The sequence below is a fragment of the Crocodylus porosus genome, unplaced genomic scaffold (assembly GCF_001723895.1).
Source record: "Crocodylus porosus isolate Cpor-Errol unplaced genomic scaffold, CroPor_comp1, whole genome shotgun sequence".
Lineage (NCBI taxonomy): Eukaryota > Metazoa > Chordata > Crocodylia > Crocodylidae > Crocodylus > Crocodylus porosus.
This window is the reverse complement of record NW_017728950.1, coordinates 10163148-10175545: the sequence shown is the minus strand read 5'-3', so window position 1 is coordinate 10175545 and position 12398 is coordinate 10163148. Positions and strand designations below refer to the sequence as shown.

The 12398-nt window shown below is 41.4% G+C and overlaps 1 protein-coding gene across 2 annotated transcripts in view; it reads left to right on the top strand.

Moving 5' to 3' along the window:
* The window catches only part of ADAMTS19 (ADAM metallopeptidase with thrombospondin type 1 motif 19), a 258326-nt gene extending 247006 nt beyond the window's left edge, over nt 1-11320 (top strand). The window contains exons 22-23 of one of the 2 annotated variants that reach the window (XM_019555261.1): nt 4864-5041; nt 10045-11320. In XM_019555261.1, coding sequence (XP_019410806.1) covers nt 4864-5041; nt 10045-10196 — 330 coding nt within the window. In that variant the 3' untranslated portion in view covers nt 10197-11320. Of the gene's footprint in view, nt 1-4863; nt 5042-8711; nt 9248-10044 lie in introns of those variants that run through there. The other variant, XM_019555262.1, reaches the window with a different exon arrangement.
* The last annotated feature ends 1078 nt before the right edge of the window (nt 11321-12398 follow it).

The window sequence follows — 12398 nt, the reverse complement described above, 5'->3', positions numbered from 1 at the left end:
ACCCTCCAGTGCCGGCTGAAAAAGCCCTAAACCAAACTCCCTCCATTCCCTTTCCCCCCTCCCATTCTGAAAACAGTGATGGGCTGGGAAGTCCACAGACAGAAGTTACTGAAGCCGCTCCATTTTGCAGCTTGTCCATTTGAATCCTTATGCAATGAGAGTTCAGATTTTTGCAGGTTCAGGCCCTTTTAAAGTGGTCTGCAGCCGCACACTTCTGTTTGGTCACATCCATAGCGTGCTTTCTGGGGCCAGATTAGGCAAAAATTGTAACTTCTGTCTGTGCTTCTAGGCTCTCTGCCACCTTTAAGAGCTACCAAAGGAAGGGAAAAGCGAGAGTGTCTGTTTTCACCATAATCCTAAGACTCCACAGTAGCATTAGGAGTAGTGGCAGTGAGAAAGCAGGGTACCAGTTCCAGGCACCTAGTTAGAAGGGAGTCCAAAAATGGCAGTTACTGCAGCTAGCCAGCCCCTGCCATTGCTGCTACCTAGGGCACAGACCCTACTTGTTACACCTCTGCGATTCCATGGATTCAGCTGGCCAAGAAGCAGGGAAGGATCAGGTGTGTAAAGAGCAGTGACTGGAGCAAGCTAAGAATCTGGCTTTTAGACCACATATTAGTGGACTTGAATAGTTGTGGTTTATTTTTAATGCCATCCAGTTTTGTGCTTTTCTCCATTTGTTGAAATGACTTAGGGCTATGTATAATTGAGACAGTTTATTAGACTACTTGGCTTTTAGTTGCTGATCATAAAAATTGACAGTCTAAAAATTGCACTTTAAACCTTTATGAATCCACTCTGCATACAAGTTGTGCTGACAGAAATACATTTTATACTTATAAAGCAGCAGGGAGAAGACAAGAATGGGAAAGTGACCTTGAATTATTTTCTGGCTTACAAATCATCAGCAGAATTGTTAAATGAATTCTGAATGCAGAATTGTTATTACTGGTGATGATGTGTGAACTAGGTACAGCTTGATCACCAGGTCTCAGACTGAGTTTACAGTATGAGTAATGTGAAAAATCATCTTTTAAATTGTAAACATATCAGCTTGGATGTAGAAGTCACTGAAAACAAGTAGACACAGAACCCCACCGTGCCAGGATTGCAGAATCACTTTTTACTGCTTAATATCACTTCAAAGTCATACAAAATAAAAATAAATATGGAGTTAAAAATCAACACAACAGTGGCAAGATAAGGGAAGAATGGTTTTAGGACTAAAACTTAGGGCAATCAGAAAATCTTTTTTCCTTGCTTTTCCACAAACCTTCCACAATCTCCATTGGCAAGTCACTTTTATTATCTGTATGTCTTATAGAAATCATAGAGAAATAGGGCTGGATGGGACTGCCAGCTTGTCAGCTGGTCACACATATGTCCTCTAGTACAACTCCCTGCCTGAGGCAAGATCATTCCTATACAAATCATCCTATACAAATCCATAATCTAACCTCTTACCATCAACCCTGACAAAACATAAGACATAACACCCTCAATTTCCCCATGCAAAAGTGGGATAGTAATATGGAATTTTTTTCCCCCAAAAAGGCTATTGTAAAATTATAATTAATTGTTTATCAGGCACATTGGTTTCCTTGGGTAGAAAACACTGTGTAACTGCAAAGTAATATGATTTAATATGTAAATGGAAAATATAAGAAGTATAGAAAAATATAAGAAGTTGGTGTGGGAGAGCCTTAGCTATGTGAAGTCATGGGCACTCAAACACGTTACTACAAGGTAAGTAAAGAAGGGTGAAGATTTACAGCATGTCAGATTCTGCACCTTCATGGCAACCCCTCAGTAAAATAAGATTACGTGGGTTCGCATTTATTCACCAGAGTGTTAACATGGACGGTTACCTTGCAGCTGATACCCTGTGAAGCCCCATTTTCCCTTACCTCACAGTAATTTGTTTATGGGCCCATGCTTGCAAACTCAATCAGGATAAGACTGAAAACCTTGGAAGAAACAAGTGGAATAACTGGTGAATACTAAGGGGATGTTGTCACTGTTAGTGTTTGAGTTCCACACTCTCCCAGACTTTGGAGTAGTTGCATCCAGGGTTTGGTTTGAATTTATCTCCAGTTCTGGGTTGTAATGCATGTTAAATAAGGCACTCTAAGGATAGATTTATATGGGTGTTTAAGAAATTAAATTTCCCAATACTCCTTTAAGAGTACTCATAGGAATGTCTCAAATGCTGCCTAACTGCTTCCATGCCACAAGCTCCCAGCCCAGAAATGAGGCAGTGAAGCCATTCTACTGCTGTTCTTGAGATCTGTGCCTGGCATATTTTAGAGCAGCAATGAGGGAAGCCTGTAAATAGCTTCATTCCCTCATTTCCAGATTTGGGACATGCAGAACAGGAGGGGATGTGCAGAGCGTGCTTGAGAGCAGAACTCCTGAGAGAGCTGCAGCAGTGGCATAGGCAAACGCTAAGATTTCTTTGAATAAAAGTGTAGTATGTGCCATGTGACTGCATAAATACACAATTTTCTAGTCCATCTGTGTACAGGAGATTAAAATCACATTGAAAGTATTTTTCAGTTGTAAGACTTTCCAACATGTAATAAAAATATAACTGTAAGAAAGCAGATGAAATAAAGGATTAGAGTCAAGATTACTAGCAGAGTAGGAAAAAATGGCAATATGTCATTATTTTGCAATGAAATTACAATTAAAGCAATGGCATATATGTGACTGAATAAATAGCGTACATATACCTCAAGAGATTCAACATGTGTCAAGTCAGCAAGTGGGTTTCATCAGTTCAAATTAAATTTCATATGCAAATTAGATTTCATATGCATTTGTAAGGCACTGCCTTGGTTTATTTTCCAGGTTTTTATTTCACAATCGTACTTTACACTGAAATACTGTACTGTAAAAGGCTATGTGACACCACTCACCTTTTTTACATGGGTGATTTGGGGTCTGTACAGTTAATGCTCATGTATATGTTGATATGTGATGCACAATACTTGTGTGCATTGTACCACTGAAATAAGATTGCACATAGAAACTATTTAGCTATCTTTAGTCTAAATGCAGAAATGTTTTCTATGCACCTCCTCTGAAATATAAATAAATACTTGGATAGTAACTCTATCCCTATCCCTATCTGGCACGCGTACTGCTGCTCTGAGTAGAACTGGTCCACACTGAGGGTAAAGTTACATGTTGCACTTAGATTGTACTAAATGCACTTAAAGCATGAGTGTTTAGATGTTAAAGCTCATTAACTCACAGTAAGTACCCTCTGAATGTCCCAGAGTTGCTCCAGGGTTAACTCTGGGCAGTACTACCTAGCTCCTATTAGGATAACTTCAGTCTGCTCCACAAAGATAAAACAAGCAATTTATAGTCCCCCAGAATCTCACACCTCTCGCAACCTCATCCCTCGTCCCCCTTCCACCCACAGCAGGACTAGAGGAATAGAGCCATGCCCCTGTTCAACAGTCCTCTAGTGGCCAGCCAGAGCTCTGCAGGCATTAATGTGCGACTGCTTGCAGCACATTCTAATTTTAACATGGCTTAACACTCCCTAGAGTCAGTATGGTTTAAGTGTAACAAGTAACTTCCCCCTTATATACTGTCACTGTTATATTATCTTTCAATTGACTATGCTCATGGGTGGCAAATGAATGTTTCTACAGTCCACCAGCCTTAGGACTGTGCCAGCCCCAAGAGTCTTACTTGATATGGTTAGCATTCTGCTGAAAAGAAGCAATCAGACTTTGGATCTTAATGGTTACAAACCATTATGTGTAAGAATACCTGACTGAAAACTATCTGGGGTAGTTTTTTAAGTGATTTAGGGGACAGCTCAGTGGGAACAAGCAACCAGCTTTTCTTTTTGTGTAATTTGTGCTCTGTATATTCAGTCCCTGCTTGGTCATCATTAGGGCCTAAAATTTGTCACTCAGATTACTGGATGAATGAACAGCAATTTTATCAAAGTGGCAGCTTCTACCTTGAATACATTTATATTAAGTGAGACTGAAGTTTCCTTTCTCAGCATGAAGGAAGGATTTTCCACGTGATCCTGTTTTGTTGGCACAACTTCCACTGACCACTCCCTTTTTCCTCTCCATCAGATCTCACCTTCTTCCCACAGGTCCTTTTCTTCCTCCATTTATTTCCCTTTCTTGATTTTGCCATCCCCTTTTTTCCCCTTGTTCCAAAAACTCCATGCTTGGAGAGTAAGAGTGAAGAAAAAGCCTATTGATGCACTTGTCATGTTATAGGAGCTCAAAAGAGGCATGTCAAGCTGATTGATACTTGAAGAAAGCATGACACCAGAAGACAGACTTTAAAAGAACTGGCAGATATTCTGCTTGGTGAAGCACTTGTACAGAGGGTTTGGGAGTACAGCTGGTTCTTCACCCACCATGGCCTTTCTTCTTCAGTCTCTCTGAGCTTCTACTGTTACTCCACCCAACCCCATTATTATGTATTATGAGTACATATTCAGAAACTGGAGCGGGAAATCAGCCATTGTTGCTTAGGGGCTTCCTTTTACCACTGGTGCTGTCAGATGAGTCACCTGGAAAATAAAAGGCAGTTGGCACCAGTGCCCAATCCTGAAGAGGTATCATAATTAATTGGGGGCAAGGGTAGGGGCACCGTACAGGATTGAAGCAATTTCCCTTGGGTCTTAACCGTTACCACGTTTTTAGGGGGGTTTTTAAATTATTTTTATCATGGTTTTCGTTAATTAATCTGTCATAAAATCCCAGCCCACTGGTGTCAGTAACAACACAGCCATGAACTTTAATGGGGCTCAGGAATTCACCCTAATTTTCATGGGCAAACCCAGAATTCTAATATATGCCTTTCTTCCTTCTGTTGTAGTGCTCGGTTACCTGTGGCAAAGGAATGCAGTCTCGAGTAATCCAGTGCATGCACAAGATCACAGGAAGGCATGGCAATGAATGTTTCTCCTCAGAAAAGCCTGCAGCATACAGACCCTGTCATCTTCAACCCTGCAATGAGAAAATTAATGTAAACACCATCACATCACCGAGGTTAGGTAAGCAGCCAAAATAACTACCCCTAAATAAAAAGAGACTGGACAAACACCTGGCTGGGTCATCTGACCCCAGCACTTTTTCCTGCCCAGGTTAGGGGATTGGACTCTATGGTCTGCTGAGGTCCCCTCTGACCCAGAAAATCTATGAAACTATAATGATGCAGTAGTTACCTTTTCTGTCTTCTCCTGTGAAGGTGAATGATGGTCTGTGACTAATAGCATAGGGCAGGGGCTCGAGTGATTTTGATTCTGTCCTCAGCTCTCCTAAAACCTTACTCAGTCAAGACAGTTATAATAAATGTATTGCTGTTAATAATATTTATTCAGGCAGTTGAATTTTAACATCTCTTTACCTCGGTTTCCCCATGCATAACTTTGAGGACCCTTCAGAGTGATTTTAGGAATCTTGAATCATTAATGTCTGATGCATGTATAGGTGTTCTAAAAGTGCTGCTAAACATGCAGGCAGAGATGCTGTTAGATTGGTGTAAGAAATGTATTTTGAACAGATTGCAACACGCAGTTTCCTAAACTTACAAAAATCTCGGAAGTCTTTTTGCAAAGTTTTCCAAAAGCATTTCTCACGGTTTTTGCAGGATCAAGAAGCATATGGTTCAAGGAGTTTACTGCAGATAATTCCTTCCATCAGTCTTTAGGCCAAATCACTAGCCCCTATTACTGAAAGCCTAAGATGTGAGAGGTTCAGTTACTGACATAAAGGGGTTTTAGTCATGTCATTGAGACCCTTTTTAAAATCCCAAAGTTCCTTCACCTGTTTCCTGTTAGAAAATCTGGAAGGAATTCAACAATGGCCATAAAGACAGAGCTGTTAATATGACCAATTTTAAAATACTACTGGAGTTTTGATGATAGTCTCTCCATCAGGTCCTTAAAATGTCAGTCTGATCCTTGAGCATGATTGGGGGTATATTCAAAAGTTTGCTATCACCCAGTATACCCTTTCCAGATGATTTTTCAAAGCTCTTGTTAGGATAAACCCTCCTGTCAAACAGATTATTCCTGCACAGAAAGCAAGTCTAATGTTTTGGGCTCTGTGTATAATCCTCCCTTTGAGCCAACCCAGGGCCTTCCTCTTTGATGTTTTTAACCTTTAAAGCATTTTGTGCTGTGACCATTGTTTCAGCCTGCTGGATCAGATGGCAGCTGTATCTTACAGTCCTTCTCATCTGCTATTTCAGAGGGACAAAGATGTCCTTCATATTTTATCTTTCTTTGTTCACAAGTGCCCAAATGATCACAATCAGAAGCAGGGCACCATCCTCCCATCATAGCCATTCTCAGTTTAGTTAAGTAGAGGCATCTTCATACAGGCTACAAAGTTGTATGTAGATAAATACATACAGGCACTTCCAGTTGATTAAAATGTGTTAACTTAATTTAAAGGACCAGAAAATGAGTATTAGACCCCACAAGGCTATGTTGTTCATGTGGATTAGAATATGTTGTCTTGATGCTTGTAATCTCACAGTCAGTTTTACTCAATATTATTTAGGGCATATCTTACCAGAAGCATGTCTAAGACCACTGGCAGATGTTCATTTACATGTACCGTGGAATCTGATTCCCAGTGCCAACAATCACATTTCCTGTCCTGCCACGCTTAAATGGCAGGAGGTACTATTTTCGAATCAAGGATCAAATCCAATTCACAACCTACTTGCCAGTGCAGGGGGAGCCTGAAGTTCCCCCTGCACCAGCAAGTTGAAAGCCAGGTGTCCGTAGGGCCAGGACTGAGGCCAACAATCAGCTGATTGTTATCTTGGGCTGGGGACCACCCTGGGGCTGGTTCTAGATTCTGGTGCAGTCTCCAGCCAAACTTAACAATCAGCTGATTGTCAGCTGGCCACACATTCAATTCAAGGTGACATACAAACCAATCATAAAGCTGTTCTACATCAGGCATTGACAACCCCCAGTATGTGTGCCAGAGCATGACATACAAGGCCATTTTCCTCAGCACGCTATAGCCAGCCCGAGCTCTGGGAAGCTGCCGCTGACCACAGAGCCTGGGCTGCTTGCAGCAGGTGGCTGGGAGGCTGCAAGCTCTGCTGCAAGCAGCCCAGGCTCCATGGTAGGCAGCAGCTGCCCAGAGCCTGTTTGTTGTCTGCAGCTGGGAGGCTGCAAACAGCTGCACTGGGCTCCACAGCCCCACCACTGGCTCTGTGGCTGTGGTGGCTACACACATGCCTCTGGTTGCACAGCCAGGTTGGGGCCGGGACAGCACAACCCCAGCCCCTCCCCCACCATGTGTCACGAGGCACACATGAAGCCCAGTGCTGGGGTTGCAAAACCTGGCGCAGCTGTTTTGTGGCCTGCCTGCTACTTCCTGCTGTTATCCAGAGCCTGAGCTGGCTGTGGCAGGCAGCTTGGAGGCTGCAAACAGATTGCAGCCCTGGCTTCATGGAAGTAGCAGCTGGACACACACCTTGGGGCAGCCAGCAGGGAAGGGGCCAGGGTTGTGTTGGCCCAGGCCACTTCCCAGCTGTGTGCCCAAAGTTATGCGAACAGCCACAGAGCTAGTGCTGTGGCTGTAGAGCTTGACACAGCTGTTTGCACCCTCCCAGCTGCCTGCCACAGCTGGTCTGAGCTCAGGGCAGGCTGCACCAGGCTCTGGCACTCCAGCACTGGCTCTGTGGTGGCAGCGCACAGCGGGGGAGGGGCTGGGGCAGTGCAACCCTGGCCTGTCCTCTGCTGTCCACCTGGAGATGCTTGTGCAGCCACCAGCAATGAGAATTGGGCCCCTCATGGCTCCCCTGCCTCTGACACAACAAGTGAAGGTGTGGGTGGAGTTTGGTGTTTTTGGCACTAGCCAAAATCATTTCCAACTGCTGTTCTACATTATATATGAAACAATGTTATAGCTAGTTTGCCATTTTATAGACTCTTAAATTGAGTGTATATGTAGCATCCTTGTTGTTTATACCACAATTAACAAGTTAATCATGGCAAAAATGTAATGTATGGAGTGGGTGGGCCATAAAGGCCCCTTGGGTAGATTTGCATTTAAGACTCCAGGCATATTTTTATTAGGCAATATTGATACCTGTCAAAAACAACTTTTGAAATCTGTTCTAGTTTCTATTTTTGAAGTAATCTCACCTTTTTTTCTATTTTAATGGAAGGAGAGCTGCATAGCTCTTAACTGAGACTGACCTTGTCACCTCAAAGGATATGCAATTTATGATGGGTTTTTTAACAATGTTTTCAATGGCCCACTCTCAGCTTTTGTTGTATTTTAATGTTATTTTTACATTTAATTATGTGTATAACATTGGAACATATAACATTAGATCAGATTAATTCACACACACACACATACAAATATATATCTCAGTTTGTGGCCTCTAGACATGACAGACAGACAGACATATAAATCAAAGTGTCTGTATAAATATATATAGTGTCTAGTGGTTCCAAACTGCTGGAATCAAGGTGTTGTGTGTTAAGTACTGTAAAAATGCATGGGGGGGTAGGACAAGTGGACAAACACATGGATGGACCAGAGGGGAGGTAGATGACAATAGCTTGAATTACCCTGTTCTGCATAGTAAGCAATAACGCAACTTACTATCTATGTCCCTTGGCATCAAGGTAATGGTAAGTCTTAAAGAGGAATCTTTCAAAGAATGTGATAGATTTTTTTTTGGAGTGGAGGGTGGGTGACATATTACAGACAGCATTTTTCTCATACATCAGTGGTGGTGATGAAGAAAATATGAAGCTAGAAGCTGACTGTCCAGCATATTGGCAGAGTGAAGGTCAGTCATGATGAGCTATAGGGCAGCTTGGAAGAATTGTGAAAAAGGAGAGAGAAGTTTGTGTTCATGTGGTAGAGGGGAAAGAACCAGTTGAGTGACAGAAAATTTGATGATGGAATGCAATGACCCAGGAATAATTTTAGCAGCCTGATTTTAATGGACCTCCCTAGGCAGGCAATGCCATAATACAACACTAAAGGGTGCACAGAGATGCACCTTTTGGCAGTGCCCTACAGCTGAAGCAAGGATGGTTACATTTTAGGTAGGGGTTTTTTGGAGTTGAGGGTTGTGTTTGGGAAGAGGGGGTGGAATTAGGTGCGTTTTTTGGAGGGGGGGGGACAGTCACAGCCCCTTTGTAGGAGACATGTAAAGGCTAGGAGGGGATGTTGAGGAAAGGTGGGGGGATCACCCCTGTAATGGGATGGTGGGAGTAACATGAGTGGTGGTGGGAAACCATGGTTGGGACTGGCAGAAGGGTTTGCTTGCATGAATGTGGACAGGGAGGTGGTGGTTATAGGCACAGGGTTGTTGGACTTCCCAGGTTTTTGGGTGTTTGAGTAATCCTGTCTGTGCACTGTTTGTTTATTGGAAGCTGCTCTGAGCCTCTCAGAGTGGGATATAAATCTAATAAATAAATAAGGTTTCAGTGGTCCTGGCCAGAAAGGAAGAAACTGCAGTAAATAAAATATGATCAGGTCTGAAATAACACATTGTCCTAATGCTGGAATAAAAAAACTATTTTCTTGCAGTTTTCATTGTCTACATAATTTTCATTTTCTATTTGCTTCATTTAAGCTTGACTATTTTTAAAACTTTGCTCATAAATGCCCTTATGGTAGATGCTGTGCCATTTTGACAGGGGTCTACTGAGACAATATAGAATGGTCCCTTTTTCATCTGAGTGGCTAGCCAAAATTCAGGGTCTTGCTGGATATTCTAGTGAGGAGGGAGGAGTGGAATTAATTATGATATCATATAGCTTTGATGTGTTTCTAGTTACAATAGAAGCAGTCTTGCATTTGCCCTTGTTCTTGGTAGAAACATGGGCTTATCTACCTCTTACTGGTATCTAAATGGAGGGGAGCAATTAAACCTACCAGTTTCAACAAGTTTGAACCAGAGTGTAACATAGCTTCAACAATTCTGTCTTTTCTACCTGGTTATTTACTGAACAAATTTAATAACACATAGCTGTGTGTATGTCTTTCTTATGTTGTTTCACAGCTGCTTTAACATTCAAGTGCCTTGGAGACCAGTGGCCAGTCTACTGCAGGGTAATACGAGAGAAGAACCTCTGTCAGGACATGAGGTGGTATCAACGTTGCTGTGAGACATGCAGGGACTTTTACGCGCAAAAAATGCAACAAAAGAGTTGACCTCTGGCAGGCTGGCTGGCTTTCAGCTCTTGTATACTTATTTATAAACACACATACACACACACATAAACATACACATTCACACTCCAGCACGCTTCTTCAGACCAAATATTATCAGATTACATATAATTTAATCAAATTAATTTATTTTGCCTGCCAGACATCCTTTATTGTTTTGGTTAGACATCCTTCTTCTTTTATCCTCTAAGGTTTTCATAATTAATTTTATATGAACAATTTTGGATACATTTATCAGAATTTTTAAAAAAATAAATCATTAGTGTATTTTAAAAGTTTATTTTCAGTAAGGTCATCTCTCTGTTGCCAAAAAGCCATCATGTTATCTTGAATTTATTTTAATTTAGCTGAATAGTTTTGCTGTATATGGAAATAAAGCCCATTTTTATTTTATTTTATTATCATTTTTGGCATACAGAGTCAGAATGATCTTGTGTATTTTGCAACAGATGTTAAGGTGACTAAGCTAACATTATTGAACAGGCTATTACAGAATGTATTGTGAAATCAGTTCCTCTTTGATTTAGGAATCATACTGTAGGAGAGAATCTACTGTAACTTATAACCTACTAGAAACAAAAACAAATCAAATAGCAAAGTAGGGATTTTGATCATGCTCATGAACACATACTTGAACACAAGTATCGAATCAATGAAACACTGTAGAGATTTACACTGAATCACTGTTGCACTGTTTGAGGTAGGATAGAAAAACACAATTCTAGAACTTGTACCATCCTATGAAAACACGTCTGTACTGTTTTAACATGTCACTTGATTTTAAGTGTTTTTAAACAAAAGACCCATGCCCCTCTATGCCTTGCGTGTCCTTTCGCATTTTTATAAATAGAAGTGTCCTTGCTCCTGACACTTATGTATAAGTTAATCTGTTAAACATTTTCACTTTTCTGTGGACTTAGAAGATAGCCTTGTGATAGTGCTTTAGTTTTACTTTTATGAAAAAAGTCTTTATAAAAAATAAAATGTTTTGCACTTTTGTGAAACATTATGAAACAGCTAAATTTTCCTTATGAGAAAATATTGTACATGATTCACATGATTTTTACATTTTCAATAAAAAGGTAAAGCTTCTTTCTTCATTTGTATTTTCCTGTTGTGTATATTTGTGTCTAAGACTTGGATCCACAAAAACCAGCACACTGAGCAGAGACCTTTTAAGGTAGCATATAGGAAATGACAAGGACAGGGGTTGTCTTAAATTCCATCCCTCTCCATGGCATTACTGCTTTCCTCTGGTTTCAGGGAGACATCTTTTCTGCAGTATTGAACGTTTTCCTGGAACTGGGTACATTTCAAAAGGAGGGGACTACTCCTTTATTTTAAAGACTAGGGAGCTAATAGAGTGGTTAGTGTGCTTAACTAGTGGTTAAAGCACTCATCAAAGGTGACTGAATGTTTCTCTTCCCAGAGAGTGCCTAAGGATAGAGCTGTAAGAGAAGGTGGCACTCAGTATTTCCTGTTAAAATCCTGAACTTTATTTTGAATAATTATGTATACATTGGACCAGAAAAAGAGAGAACAGGAGTGATAGAAAATGAGAATAAATAAAATTAACTGGGAATGAATGAGAGAATAGTTTAGTGATTAAGTCACTCACCTGGAAGAAGGTCCTACACCTACATTCACGTTTCTGCTCTAGTAAAATAAAGATATTTTAGCAGTGCAGGGACTGGAACCTAAATGAGTGTCCTAACCACCAGGCTGTTTAGAGATGCTCAGTCTGTGTATCTGGCCACTTCGTATTTAATTATTACGTGGAAAGTAGAATGGCTTCCAGAGGAAGGGCTAAGAGTACTTCTCCCCATCTCTCTCCTCACTTCCTCCTTCCTGTTCAAAGTATCTCTAACATGGTGCTTAGTGCATGGTCCTAAGAGATAAGTAATGTGAGTTTGAGTCCCCTCAGGCTAAGGGGGAACTGAACCATGGTGTCTTGCATCCTGAGTGCTGTAACCATTTAACTGTAGAATTAAAAGGGTGATAGTCACCAGTACCTAGCCTGACTATGTATCCCCAGAGAATGACCGTGCCATGCACGCTCTGGCACATGGCAGGGTACCCTGGGTAGGGTAGCGGAGGGTGCTTTACCTGGGGCCCTGGGGGTCTCCCGGGGCTGCAGCAGTGACAGGAAGTCTGGCCAGCAGTTGGAGCATGACTTTGGCCAGC